The following is a 14,330-nucleotide window of genomic DNA, read 5'->3' as shown; positions in this document are numbered from 1 at the left end:
AAGCTAATGGAGGTGATAGAATTCCAGTTGAACTACTTAAAACCCTAAAATGATGCTGTAAAAGTGCTGCACTCAATATGCCAGCAAATTTGGAAAACTCAGCAGTGGCCAAAGGACTGGAAAAGGTCAGTTTTCATTCCAATCCCAAAGAGAGGCAGTGCCAAAAAATGTTCAAATTACCTCACAATTGTACTCGTCTCACACACTAGCAAACTGATGCTCAAAATTCTCCAAGCCAGGCTTCAACAGTATGTGAACCATGAACTTCCAAATGTGCAAACTGGTTTTAGAAAAGGCAGAGGAACCAGAGATCAAATTTCCAACATCTGTTGGATCTTTGAAAAAGCAAGAGAGTTCCAGAAAAACATCTACTTCTGCTTTATTGACTACACCAAAGCCTTTGACTGTGTGGATCACAGTAAACTGTGGAAAATTCTGAAGGAGATGGGGATACCAGACTACCTGACCTGCCTCCTGAGAAATCAAGAAGCCACATTTAGAACTGGACATGGAACAACAGACTGGTTCCAAATTGGGAATGGAGTACATCAAGGCTGTATATTGTCACTCTGCTTATTTAACTTATATGAAGAGTGCATCATGTGAAATGCCAGGCTGGATGAAGCACAAGCTGGAATCAAGATTGCTGGGAGAAATATCAATAACCTCAGATATGCAGATGATACCACCCCTTTATGGCTAAAAGCAAAGAACTAAGAGCCTCTTGATGAAAGTTAAAGAGGAGAGTTAAAAAGTTAGCTTAAAACTCAACATTCAGAAAAGTAAGATCATGGCCTCTGGTCTCATCACTACATGGCAAATAGATGGGGAAACAATGGAAACAGTGACAGACTATTTTGGGGGGACTCCAAAATCACCGCAGATGGTATTGCAGCCATGAAATTAAAAGACGCTTGCTCCTTGCAAAAAATGCTATGACCAACCTAGATAGCATATTAAAAAGCAGAGACATTACTTTGCCGACAAAGGTCCATCTAGTCAAAGCTATGGTTTTTCCAGTAGTCATGTATCAGTGTGAGAGTTGGACTATAAACAAAGCTAAGCACCAGAGAATTGATGCTTTTGAACTGTGGTGTTGGAAAAGACTCTTGAGAGTCCCTTGGACTGCAAGGAGATCCAACCAGTCCATCCTAAAGGAAATCAGTCCTGAATATTCATTGGAAGGACTGATGCTGAAGCTGAAACTCCAATACTTTGGCCACCTGATAGGAAGAACAGACTCATTTGAAAAGACCCTGATGCTGGGAAAGATTGAAGGCAGGAGCAGAAGGGGACGACAGAGGATGAGATGGTTGGATGGCAGCACTGACTCAATGAACATGTGTTTGAGTAAGCTCTGGGAGTTGGTGATGGACAGGGAAACCTGGCATGCTACAGTCCATGGGGTTGCAAAGAGTTGGACACGACTGTGTGACTGAAGTGAACCGAACTTAACCAAGAAATGTTCATTGAGTGCCAGTTGTATTCTTGTCACTAGGGATGCAGAAGTCTTTCTATGTCCTCTTAGATGGTGGCCTGGCTTAGGAGCCTAATTATAGACGGAATGGGGCCAGTTTAGGGTGGATGGCGAATTAAAGCAGGATTATTTAAGCTTCAGCTCTGATCAGAGCTGTCCAGGACCAGTGAAGGTACCATGAGATTATGCATATAATCAAGATATGCATGTAAGGAAGCCTGGCCTGGTCTTGGAAATCAACTGAAGCTTCCATCTAACAGGGAGGATAAGAATTCCAGGAAGTGGACACAGTATTTGCTTAAACCATGAGTTGGCAAACTTCCTCCTGTAGGCAGATCTTGCCCATGGCCTGCTTTTGTAAATAAAGTTTAACATTTTTCTCCATAGAAATGTTAGGTATTTCTACTTAACTCCTAATTATCTGTAATTTGTGTTACTATTGTTAAGGATATCTTATTTTTAATCACATTCTCTATTTTACTTGTAAGTGATTGAGCATGGAAAACTTGGTGAAATCTTGTTAGTTCTATAATTTATTAATTCTGTCAACTCTCTCAAACTTTGCTATGTTCCCCATTTCTTCTAAGCCCAGTGCCTGGCCAACCCTTAGTTCATGGGCTACACACAACCCACCACCATTTTTGTAAATAAAATCTCACTGGAACATAGCCATGCCTATTTGTTTACATATTGTCTATGAATACTTTCTAGCTATATGGCAGAGTTGAATCAGAGATTGAGTGTCTCACAAAACCTAAATAAAATCCTTGCTGTCTCTGTGTACAAAATATTATTAACCTTGTTCATCTCTGACCACACGATAATATCTTTAAATACTTGAAGACTGTCCATCAAGACTTGTTCTTTGTGGCTCCAAAGACTTGAACTAGGACCACAGTATACAAATTAGAGGGAGAGAGAGTTTAGTTCAAGTAGAGAGAACTTTTAGTAGTAAGAATATAAATGTACTTCGTCACAAAAAGACCAAAGTTGGCTTTCTTTCACCTACAAGGTGGTGGATTTATAATTAATTGCCCAAATGGCAAACTCTTAGCAAATTACTTCAGAACTTGTTACAAATCAGGACTGTCCCAGGCAAGCACAGATAAATAGCTACTCTACTTTCAGAGGATCCAGCTTTCTGGAACACAAGGATTGAACCCAGGTCTCCTGCATTGCAGGCAGATTCTTTACCATTTGAGCCACCAGGGAAGCCCCCTTGCTGGAATAGCTCAGATTATCTCTGCACTGTAACTATTGAGAAGTAAGGAAAAAGATGCAGGTTTGAATTAGGTCAGTGGGGTTTGTTTTCGCCTCCCACAGATTTCTCTGTGAGAGAAATATATGTATATATGTATGTATTTGTTTGTTTATTTATTTATGGCTGTGCCAGGGACGGAGGAGCCTGTTGGGCTGCCGTCTATGGGGTCGCGCAGAGTCGGACACGACTGAAGCGACTTAGCAGCAGCAGCAGCAGCAGCTGGTCTTAGTTGCAGCTTGCAGGATCTTTAGCTGTAGCATGTGGGATCTAGTCTCCTGACCAGATAGGTCCCCTGTATTGGGAGCACGAAGTCTTAGCCACTGGACCGTGAGGGAAGTCCTTCTCACAGGTTTTTGAAGTCACATTAAAACCCCACATGTAACAAGTGATAGACAACCTTCAAGTGTCTTATTCTTCTTTTCCAGCACTGGGGAAGTTCTTGTTTGCACAATTGTTGGCTCTAACTCAGGGGAATTCAGTGATCAGGGAATGAGCAGTGATAGAGAGTCCTTGGACAGTCCCCTCGATCCTACAGTGTCTCCTTCAACCCAGGGCAAAACAAGGCTTTCCTGAAAGAATAAAGTTCTGAACTCAGCCAAAGAAACTAGTATGCCTAATCAGATATTTCCAAATATTTTTAGAGAAATGGGTTTTATATCATATGACTTATTCCTCAAGAACAGCCATGTGGGAGCTCTACATAAGACAGTCTTTTGCAGTTTTTCTTCAGTAGTAAGTCCCACTCTGTGGAAGCTGGTAAAAGTCCCTTCTGTGGTTTAATTTACAAGCATAGATTCCAGCTAAGGCAGGTGTTGGCAAAATCTTATGGCACAAAATTCTGCAAACTGGCCTCCTTCTGCCAAGACAGCGCTCTGCAAATTGTAGTTAAACAAGCGTGGTGTGTGGCTAATTTCTCTTTTATAGTCTGCAATTTGGTGGTTATTTTGTCACATTCTGGTTCTCACAGACATCAGTGTCAGCATTAATAGTTTTTCCAGTTTTGAAAGGAGGACAGTCGTTGCCACAAGGGTTGTCTGCAGAACCCAGGCTCATGATTGGCTTTGTCACTGGTGGGATGTGCTTACTTGTCATCTCCCCGTGACTAGTCCATGATGTCTGTTACTGCTTGGTCCAAAGCTTTAACCCGTCATGGTTGCTACGGAAGTTCCCTGGAAGGCAGCATCAGCATCAGCCGGGAACTTGTGAGAAATGAACATTCTCAGGCCCGTGTCAGCTTACTAATTCAGACACTCATATCCTCCAGGTGATATAAAGTTTGAGAACACTGGTTTTGGAAAAAACACCTAGAAATTTGTAGCATGCCTTCCTTAGAAAATAATCATGGTTATTGCATAAACCATAGAAGAAGATCAAACTAGGCAATCCTAAAGGAAATCCTAAATATTCATTGGAAGGACTGATGCTGAAGCTGAAGATCCAATACTTTGGCCACCTGATGTGAAGAACTGACTCATTAGAAGAGACCCTGATGCTGGGAAAGGCAGGAGGAGAAGGGGACGACAGAGGTTGACATGGTTGATTGGCATCACTGACTCGATGGACATGAGTTTGAGCAAGCTCCTGCAGTTGGTGATGGACGGGAAAGCCTGGCATACCGCAGTCCATACGGTTGCAAAGAGTTGGGCACAACTAAGAGACTGAAGTGACTGAACTGATTCCATAAACTGTCTGAGCCAGGTGACGCTAGTGGTAAAGAACCCAGCTGCCAATGCAGGAGACATAAGAGCTGACTCCTGGGTTCTATCCCTGGGTCGGGAATATCCCCTAGAGGAGAACGTGGCAACCCACCCCAGTAGTCTTGCCTAGAGAATTCCATGGACAGTGGGGCCTGGCAGGCTATACAATCCATTGGGTCACAAAGAATCAGACACAACTGAAGTGACTTAGCATATACATGCACATACATTCCATAAACAATTAATTGTTGCCTGCATTTGCCACATTACTATGCAAGGCTTTGGAAAAGGGTAACTACAAATGTCATGAAGATAATAATCAGGTTTGTGATTTGCACATTGTGCCCCCGTGGTTATGGTTGGTGTTAAATGAATGTTTATTGAATTCATTAGAATGTAAATACAGCTAAGCCCCTACCTCCTAAAGACTTCCATGTATCAAATTTCAAGGGACATAGCTTTCCCTGTTGTGGTGGTGGCATAGTTCTTACTCCCATGAATAGAAAACATTGACAATGCATCTTAATAAATTAAAACTTTTTTCACCTTATGTTTAAGATTGTAGATATAGATGCCTCTATTTAGAATTGAAAGCAAGAGTTTTCTCCAATGTATTAGATTGGCCAAAACATTTTTGGGTTTTTCTATAAGATATTATGGGAAAAATCTGAACAATTTTTTGGACAATCCAATATATATTTTCAGTCAGGAGAAAGGAAATATTGCTGAGATTATATGACCTGGTTGATCCTGACAACATTGTATGCACTTTAGCTTCAGCTTTACCTTGGTTATGTAGACGCACCTAGACCTTTCTATCTTCCCACCTTTCCAGATAGTTTGAAGATAGAAAAAGGATTCTGAAGCAGTTCCATCAATGGCATCACTTTTTGCCTAATTATTCTATAAATCACCAGAGCAGCTGTAGGCCAATTAAGTTCAAAAATGTGCAGGTGGTCAGAGGAATGACTAGAAAAAAATGCACTCCTGTTTTAAGGGACCTTGTGTTTCTTAAAAGATATAAAAGGCAACAGCTTTTTAAATTGAGAGTAGCAAAGGGCCAAAATAGTTTTAAAATGAAAGAAATAGTCAAATAAAAATGTAACGTGTACCAGATGTAAGCAAATTAAATGGAACACTGCACAGGTGTTCCAAAAAACGTTCATAATGTAGTTGAAGAGAATGGCTTCTTTCATTTTGTTATGACTTAAATGCGAGGACAGTCTTTATATACAACTAAAAATGTTTAAATAGCAGTGAATCCGTGCCACCCCATCTCTGATCCCAACTCTGTGTCCTGCAACCACTGCCGTAAATGAAGTACCATCTTCATCATTACTGAGAACACTGTTACTCAGCTCCTGTAGCCGTAAATAGAGATCACTGTGTATTCACCCAGAAATCAGTCCATGTGACCACATAAACAACCTGCACAGATTATGTTTTCTCACATTTTAGAAAAACATAGTCTGAAGTGAGTGAACTTGACCAATCGCCATGATAATGCTTAAAAACAACTTCCATGCCCGAGAAGACTTAAATGTTTTTCTTAATGACTATTATGTGTCCCAGTATAAAGGGCCACATTGCCCCATCTTACTCCCTTTCACAAATCCCTACCTATTACAGTTTGTTTTTCCCGCCCCCCCCATATGCCTTGAACTGAGCTGAGATTTGTGAGGAACAGAAAAAATCACAAGTACTTCCATTCCTCAAAGAAGTGAAAGTACAACAGAAGACATGGCAAGTGTATAAATAGCTATAAACATGATAGAAAACAGCAGTGCTATTTGAGAGTGCCCAGAAGTTTATTTGTAAAATGTTTTATGTTGGTTTTCTTACTGAGCACTTACTAAGTGTGGAGACGAAGACAAAAGCTAGCATGAAACAGACAGACATATTACTTGATATCATGGGGTTTACAATCTGTATGGAAGACAGAACTAAACATGAGAAATACATATGATAATTAACATAAAGGAAAGAAGATATTCACAGAGAGTGACAGCAGGCACCTATTTTAGATAATGTGATCAGAAACACTTCTCAAAGGGGGAGTCTTTTGAGCTGAGACTTGAAGCAAAAGTCATCCATGTAAAAGTCATGGGGAACAAAGGAAAAATGAAAACATATAAAAGTGTCCATAGAAACACTTGCATGTGAACGTTCATGGTAACATTATTCATTAAACAGCAGTGAAAACCATGCCATTCCCAAACCATGCCATAGCCAAAGAAGAAGCAACCTAAATGACCATCAACTGGTAACTTGGGTTGAATTATGTGCCCCCAAAAGATATTATATGTTGAAATACTAACCTCCAGTACCTAAGAATACAACCTTATTAAGAAATAAATTAGTTAGATGAGATCATTTTGGAATTGGGTAAATCTTTAACCCAATATGACTGATGTCTTTATAAGAAAACAGTGGGAAGACCCATGGAGAGAACATCATACAAATCAGAGGTTGCACTGACAGAGCTTCAAGCCATGAAACACCCTGAATATTGATGACCAGCACCACAAGCCAGGACGAGGCAAGGAAGGATACTCCATGGTCTCAAAGACAGCACAGCCCTGTCGACCTCTAATCTTCAGAATTGTGAGAGAGTGAATCTATTTTGCTTGAAGTCACTTAGTCTGTGTCTCTTTCCAAGGACAGTCCTAGGAAACTAATACAGCTGGTGAACAGATGATTAAAATATTTTTCTTCTGTACAGTGGAATATTATACAGGTGTAAAAAGGAAGGAATCATTGATACAAGCCACACCAGGGATGAACTTTGATAACATTATGCCAAGTAAAAGAAGCCAAATGCAAAAGACCATATGTTATATGATTTCATTTATATGTAATGTCCAGAAAAGGCAAATCTATAGACAAAACAAATTCGTGGTTGCCTGAGGCTGGGACTGCTTCTGGGAATTAACTGTAAATAGGCATGAGGGATATTATTTGGGGGATGGAAGTGTTGTAAATTGAGTTATGGTGATGATTGCCCAACTCAGTCCATTTATTAAAAATCATTACATTATATGTTTTTAAAAAAAAGTCATAGCAGACCGTGAGAGCTGAGGCAAAAAGGTTTGATACTTTTTGGTCATTTACAGACTGCTGTGGGCTAGATCATAGAGCGTGCTGAGGAAAGGGTACAGGATGCTGAAGGAGAGGACTTTGAGTCTAAGCCATATGGGTGAGATTTTAGGATAAGCAATTAATATAATAGTTCAGGGGGCCTCAGACACTAAGTAGTGATGTTTCAATTGCTTAGGACAAAGCTGTGTGAGATAGTTTTTATCCTTGGTGTATCTTTCATAGCTGGATTATGGAAACCAGGTTTGTATGTAGTGTTTATAGAACAAGGGGACTAGGAAAACCTGATCATGGCTGACACAGCCTTGACCCCCATATTTTCACTTTATCATCTCATCTCCCTTCCGTGCATGAGGCACTGCAGTGGAAGTTGTCGTGATATCCTGGGAGGACAAAAGACCTTTTCTCTTGGAGTTCTCTTGTGGCACTCTAGATCAGAATCTGCCTGCCAGTGCAGGAGATACAGTTTCGATCCTTGGTCCAGAAAGATTCCACATGCCACGGAGCAACTAAGCCTGTGCACCACAACTACTGAACCCAAGCGCTAGAGCCCACGGACCAAAACTACTGAGCCGTGTGCTGCAGCCACTGAAGCCCATGCGCCTAGAGTCCATGTTCCGCAGGAGAGGATGCCTCAGTGAGAATCGCACACACCACAGCACAGAGTAGCCTCCACTCAGACAACTAGAGAAAGCCTGTGCAACCAAAAAAGAGAGAGAGAGAGATGAAAAAAAAAAAAAAAAAGAACCTCTTCCTCTCAAGGCAGTTGTTTTTTAATTAACACTGCTTTTAGAGTATACAGCCACACACACAGCACTCAAAGGTGTTAGCTTGCTCCTGCACTCAGAGTCATACTACTGATATTTATGGGATGATGAGTCACTTGTATGGGCTGTTTGTTAGCAAGTTCAGCAGAAGTGTGTGAATGCAGGTGTTAGTAAGCACTGTCTCTTTATGGTCCAGCTGTGTGGCACATGCTCTAGGAAAGGCAAAAGGACTAAGAGACTGGCCACAAAGGGAGGAATGGTTTTGTATCTGAGGGTGTCACACATGGATTTAGTATATTTGAATTTAGTTTGGGAGTGTTACTCCTGAAGTGGTGAGAGGCCATAGGAAAAGATTTAGACCAGAAATCAGGGACCAGGCTTGCAACCTTGAATGCTGGTCTGTTGTGAAACTTAAGACAAACTGTTTAACCCTTTTGGGATTACAGGCTCGCTTGTAAAAGACAGAGACAGACTAGAATTGTGATTTCCATTTTGGTGGAGGGTTTAAGGTTCTTTTTAGAACAGGTTGTTGCTAGGTATAGGTCCTTTCTTCAGAAAAGTGTACATCTGTGAATGCCAATATTAAGAATCCTGAACTGGGACTTCACTGGTGGTCCAGTGGTTAAGACTCCATGCTTCTAATGCAGAGGGTACAGTTTCTATCCCTGGTCAGGGAACTAAAAATCCCACATGCTATGTGGCATGGCCAAAAAAAATTCTATTAAAAAAAATTGCTGAACCAAATGATCTCAGAAATGCCTTCCATAGCCAATCCTCTCTGTCAGTCTATGAAAAGAAAATAACAAAATGACGATGTTCAGCTTTGCACAAAGTGAAGTCACTCAGTCGTGTCCGACTCTGAGACCCCATGGACTGTAGCCTACCAGGCTTCTCCGTCCATGGGATTCTCCAGGCAAGAATACTGGAGTGGGTTGCCTTTTCTTTCTCCAGGTCTGATGACATACGTCCCAGCAAATCTAGCAAGGCTATTAGATCATCTGACTCTAGGGGTTGATTTTTTCTTTTTTGCACATTGAAGAAATTCCCTTGCTGCTTCTCAGGCTATGAAGCTGCAGATAAAGAGGGTCACTCTGCAAAACACATAGAATTGTTTCTCTGAGCCATTGTTCCTGTCCCCATCCATACCTTACTTTGAACCTTTTCATCTGAATCCTTCAATCTTTTTTTTCTCTAACTGTAGGAAACCTAAAAAAGAGATGAAATGGAGGATCCTATCATGTTTTAGTGAGCTAGATAATTTTAAACTTTATATTGCCACAGTTGAATCAGAGGCCATAGAAAATGACTAGAAATTGAACAGAAATGAATGTATCAAAACAACTAGAGTAGTGGTAGACAGCATTAAGAATGACTGATGAGAAATAATTCATAAGCATTTAGTTATAAAGCATGGACTTAATTTGTTAGGCTTTGACACCTTGGCTATGATTGTACAGTAATTTTTTGATATATTGGAAAGTAAGAAAATAGGATCTTTAGGGTAAAACTACCGTTGGCAAGATGGGTATCACTTACAGGCTATTTCCTATATTTACTACCTATTATTCTTTTATCATTATTTCAGGATATAATAAAAATATATGAATTTTGTGTTACCTTGCATATACCAATTTATGACTCATTCAGATTGGCCTTCAAAAGTGAAAGATAATTTGTGGTTATAAACTAATTACTCAGAAATGTTCTTTACAGAGACCCAACTAAAGCATGCACATATTTTTTAACATATTTTAAATTTTCTGCAGTATGTTTCCAAAAAAAATATAATAATGTGGTATTAATGGTGACTAGGACTTAACCACCCCCCACCTTTTTTCTTCCATGACTACATTTTTAACAAAGTGTTTTTGAGAAGCAGAGTTGTCCACATGGAGAATTTAATCCTAGGCAGATGGTGTGGTGCTGGAATACACATTTCCTCCAGCAGTAACTGGGAAAGAAGCCATGATTCATGGCTGTTGGAGATAGGAGCCTCTTTAAGTGAAGGGATTAATTACACACACAATGATGTATAGGAACATCCTACATTAACACAAAAACACTTGTGTATGTCTTAAAAGAATCTCCAAGGCTTAGTTCCTTTGTTTATTCACAGGGGTGATGGGCGAATATGAACCAAAAATAGAAGTGCAGTTTCCAGAAACGGTCCCGACCGCAAAGGGAACAACGGTGAAGCTGGAATGCTTTGCGTTAGGAAAGTAAGTTCTGGTTTCTCTCCTCCATTGTCCTCCCTCCAGCTTGGGCAAGTCAAGAAAATTCTTTGCACTGTTCACAGTAATGGTTTATGAAGTAACTGAAAAGCAAGCCAAGCCTCTCTCACTGTGATCCTGTGTGTGCCTCTTTGATTCTGTCCTGTCATCACGGAGAAGGGAGGTGGCATGGCGTGCGAGGAGTTAGCTGCCACTATGGACACGGCCACAGAGGGGAGGAGAATAGGCAGTTCTGAAAGTGTTTCATTCTGTTACGATAACCTGTAATGTGCATGTTGTCTGACCCAGAATGACAGGAAAACAGTGGCCTTCATCTGAGGTACAGTGAAGTTGACTGTTTGGAAAAAGGTAGAATTTCATTTGGGTCCCAGCTTACAGAGTGTGCATCAAATTTTTCTTCTATTTCTTTTTAAATTGAAAGTCTCTTCTTTCTAGTTTTTTGTTAAATTTTATTTTATATTGAAGTATATTTGATTTACAATGTTGTGTTAATTTTTGCCCTATAGCAGAGTGATTCATTGATACATATATACATTCTTTTTCATGTTATTTTCCATTATGGTTTATCACTGGATATTGAATACAGTTCCCTGTGATATACAGTAGTACCTTGTTGTTTATTCATTCTCTGTATAATCATTTGCATCTGGTAATCCCAAGCTTTCAATCCACACCTCCCCCAACTCCCTCTCCCTTGTCAACCATAAAACCGTTCTCTATCTTTGTGAGTCTGTTTCTGTTACATCCGTTAAGTTCAGTCACTCAGTCAATTCTGACTCTTTGCAACCCCACGGACTGCAGCACACCAGGCTTCACTGTCCATCACCAACTCCCGGAGCTTGTTCACACTCAGGTCCGTCAAGTCGGTGATGCCGTCCAACCATCTCATCCTCTGTCGTCCCCTTCTCCTCCTGCCTTCAATCTTTCCCAGCATCAGGGTCTTTTCCAGTGAGTCAGTCAGTTTTTGCATCAGGTGGCCCAAGTATTGGAGCTTCAGCTTCAGCATCAGTCCTTTCAATAATTATTCAGGACTGATTTCCTTTACAACTGTCTGGTTTGATCTGCTTGCAACCCGAGGGACTCTCGGATAAGTTCATTTGTGTCATATTTTAGATTCCGTATATAAGCAATAGCATCTTCTTTCTACTTTGGCTAGAGGTTGGCAAGACCTGATATTCTCTAAGGAGTCTCTGTTTTACAGAGTCATCTCAAAATTATTCACAACTTTATTATTCAATCTGTGGAGTTTTCTCAGTTAAGCCTACTTGGGAACCAGTTAAATTATCCCTAGAGTGTCTGTCAGAGAGCATAAAGAAAATGAAAAATAGATCAGTTAAGATTTTGCCAGTAACCCTGCAGAAAAGGTTTGGCATCAGTGATAAAAACTTTCACCTGAAATAAGAATTTTTAGTCATTGGTGCACTTTAATGATGCATGTGAATCTCTGTAGCCAACCTCATTTATCCAGTTAACCCACTGCCAACTCCTCACCCTTTTCCTGGGCCCAGATGTGGGTTAAGGCAGGGACACTAACTTTTGCTCAGCTTCTGTTTTAGCAAGTAATCTATATTCACATCATTTTTTATTTCACAGCAACCATGCAAGAAAGTTGTTCCATTTTTTTTTCAATTTTATTTTTAGTTCTAAAGAAAGGATTCTTTTGCTTTTCCTGTTTTCAAGTCAGGGCAGTATACTCTACGATAGTATCTTTACTTGGGGGCCGAAAAATACAGCGCTCATTCTTTATTTTCTGAAAACTTACTCCATTAAATACATTATGACATAGCTATAGGAATGAACACTGTACTGACATTAAAAGTCAGCTTGTAAAACAACATGTAAGACCTGGAAAATGCCCATTATTTATCACTAAGAGACTAAAAGTAGATTGCTAAACAGTCAAAGATGGTCCCATTTTTTATTTTATATATGCTCAGATGCTTCGATCATGTCTGACTCTTTGTGACCCCATGGACTATAGCCTGCCAGACTTCTCTGTCCATGGGATTCTCCAGGCAAGAATACGGGAGTGGGTTGCCATGCCCTCCTCTAGGAGATCTTCCAGACCCAGGGATCGAACCCACATCTCCTGTATCTCCTACATTGCAAGGCAGATTCTTTACCACTCAGCCACCAGGGGAGCCCATTTATATATATATATATATATATATATATATATATATATATATGAAGCTTAATGCAAAGAAAAGATGAAAGAACGTAACTAGATGGTATAGGAATGTGGAGAGTTCTGCAAGGTGACACCTCGAAAAATCTATGGAGAAAGACAGCAAAATTTATGTTGTTCCCACTTTCAAAGGGAGTATGAATTAAACTCCATTCGCACTACTTGAATGGCACTAGAATGAAGACAAAGGACCCAAATTGGGCTCCTCCAGTCTACACAGAAGTGTTTGGATACACACATGCAGCTGCGGAAACACATCATCACGGCCCACTTAAGAGCAGAAAGACTGTCTAAGAACAGTTATTTGTACTGGCATGTTTTAACTGTCTCATCACATGTAAAGATACCCATAATGTACTTTTGATAGAGCCCTTTCCATATTTTGAGTTAGTTTCTGCCTAATGAACTTAAATTCCTCTAAAACAAGTGTAGTCGAGTTGATGGCTCTAATTTTTAAAATACCATCTCAGGTTTCCCAGAGAAGATTAGCAGGTTTTTAGTCTAGTTTCTTGTCTGTGTGTGCCTTTGTGAAAAATAAATAGATAAATAATTGTATCCCCTGCTAGGAAGCCGCAACTCAGAAGCTGTGGTTAGCTCGCTAAACCATTGATCTGCAGATTCAGTAATGCCCTTACAATTTAAGATGCATTCTAACAGTTTCAGCTGCAGGATGATAGATGCCTTGAGAGTACTTAAAGTCCCCACAGGTTGCCTCTTTCCTTATCTCCCTATTTTAAGATAACTTTCCCCAAACCACCCTCCTAATGGACTGCTAGAAGTTGGTAAGGGCCCACACAGGGTGTTCCAAGAGGCAAAAAGTGAAGCTGCCAGTTTCGTATCCACTGAGCCTTGAAACTGACACCACATCACTTCTGTCTTATTTTAAGTCATAGTAGCCACCTGGTTCAAGCAGAAGGGGTTCTGGACCACATCTTAGTGGAAGGCATTTTTAATTCTCCACATTTGTGCATGGACTTTTAAAAATTTTTATATTTATGATCTTAAACAGATGCACTGGAAAAAATGTAACAAGCGTATAAAAATCTGTTTTTATTTCATTGGTAATATTGTATATTATATGGAATACCTTCTTTAAGGGTAAGAAAGGTTATTTGATTTTAAGGGCTTCCCTGGTGGCTCAGCTGGTAAAGAATCTGCCTGCAATGTGGGAGACCTGGGTTCAATCCCTAAAGAAAACACAATACATAATAGTACTAGAGATGTATCACTGAAATTATAATAGTGATACATGAATAAATGACTTTTGGGGAACACTGTCTAGTGCCAGCTATATAATGTTTGGAACCAAGAAGGAAGGAATTGTAACAAGCATAGATTCAAATAAAAGAAAGTTTCTCTAACATGATTCACTCCCTTTTTTTCTTGCCACCAGTCCAGTACCAACTATTATCTGGAGAAGAGCTGATGGAAAGCCAATAGCAACCAAAGCCAGAAGACACAAGTCAAATGGGATTCTTGAAATCCCCAATTTTCAGCAGGAGGATGCTGGCTTGTATGAATGTGTGGCTGAGAATTCAAGAGGGAAAAACGTAGCAAAAGGACAGTTGACTTTCTATGGTAAGGTAGTGATTCCAGTTTATCATTTGTTGACC

The 14,330-nt window shown here is 40.1% G+C and overlaps 1 protein-coding gene across 3 annotated transcripts in view; it reads left to right on the top strand.

Annotated features, from left to right (window-relative positions):
* The window catches only part of CNTN4 (contactin 4), a 1,026,926-nt gene that overhangs the window by 820,781 nt on the left and 191,815 nt on the right, over positions 1 to 14,330 (top strand). For all 3 annotated transcript variants that reach the window (XM_061396381.1, XM_061396379.1, XM_061396380.1), the window contains 2 exons: positions 10,415 to 10,517; positions 14,111 to 14,295. In XM_061396381.1, the coding sequence (XP_061252365.1) occupies positions 10,415 to 10,517; positions 14,111 to 14,295 (288 nt within the window). The remainder of the gene's footprint in view (positions 1 to 10,414; positions 10,518 to 14,110; positions 14,296 to 14,330) is intronic.

This window comes from Bos javanicus, chromosome 22 (genome assembly GCF_032452875.1).
Source record: "Bos javanicus breed banteng chromosome 22, ARS-OSU_banteng_1.0, whole genome shotgun sequence".
Taxonomy (NCBI): Eukaryota; Metazoa; Chordata; class Mammalia; order Artiodactyla; family Bovidae; genus Bos; species Bos javanicus.
Note: the sequence above shows the minus strand (reverse complement) of the source record. Positions and strands in the feature narration are given on the sequence as shown.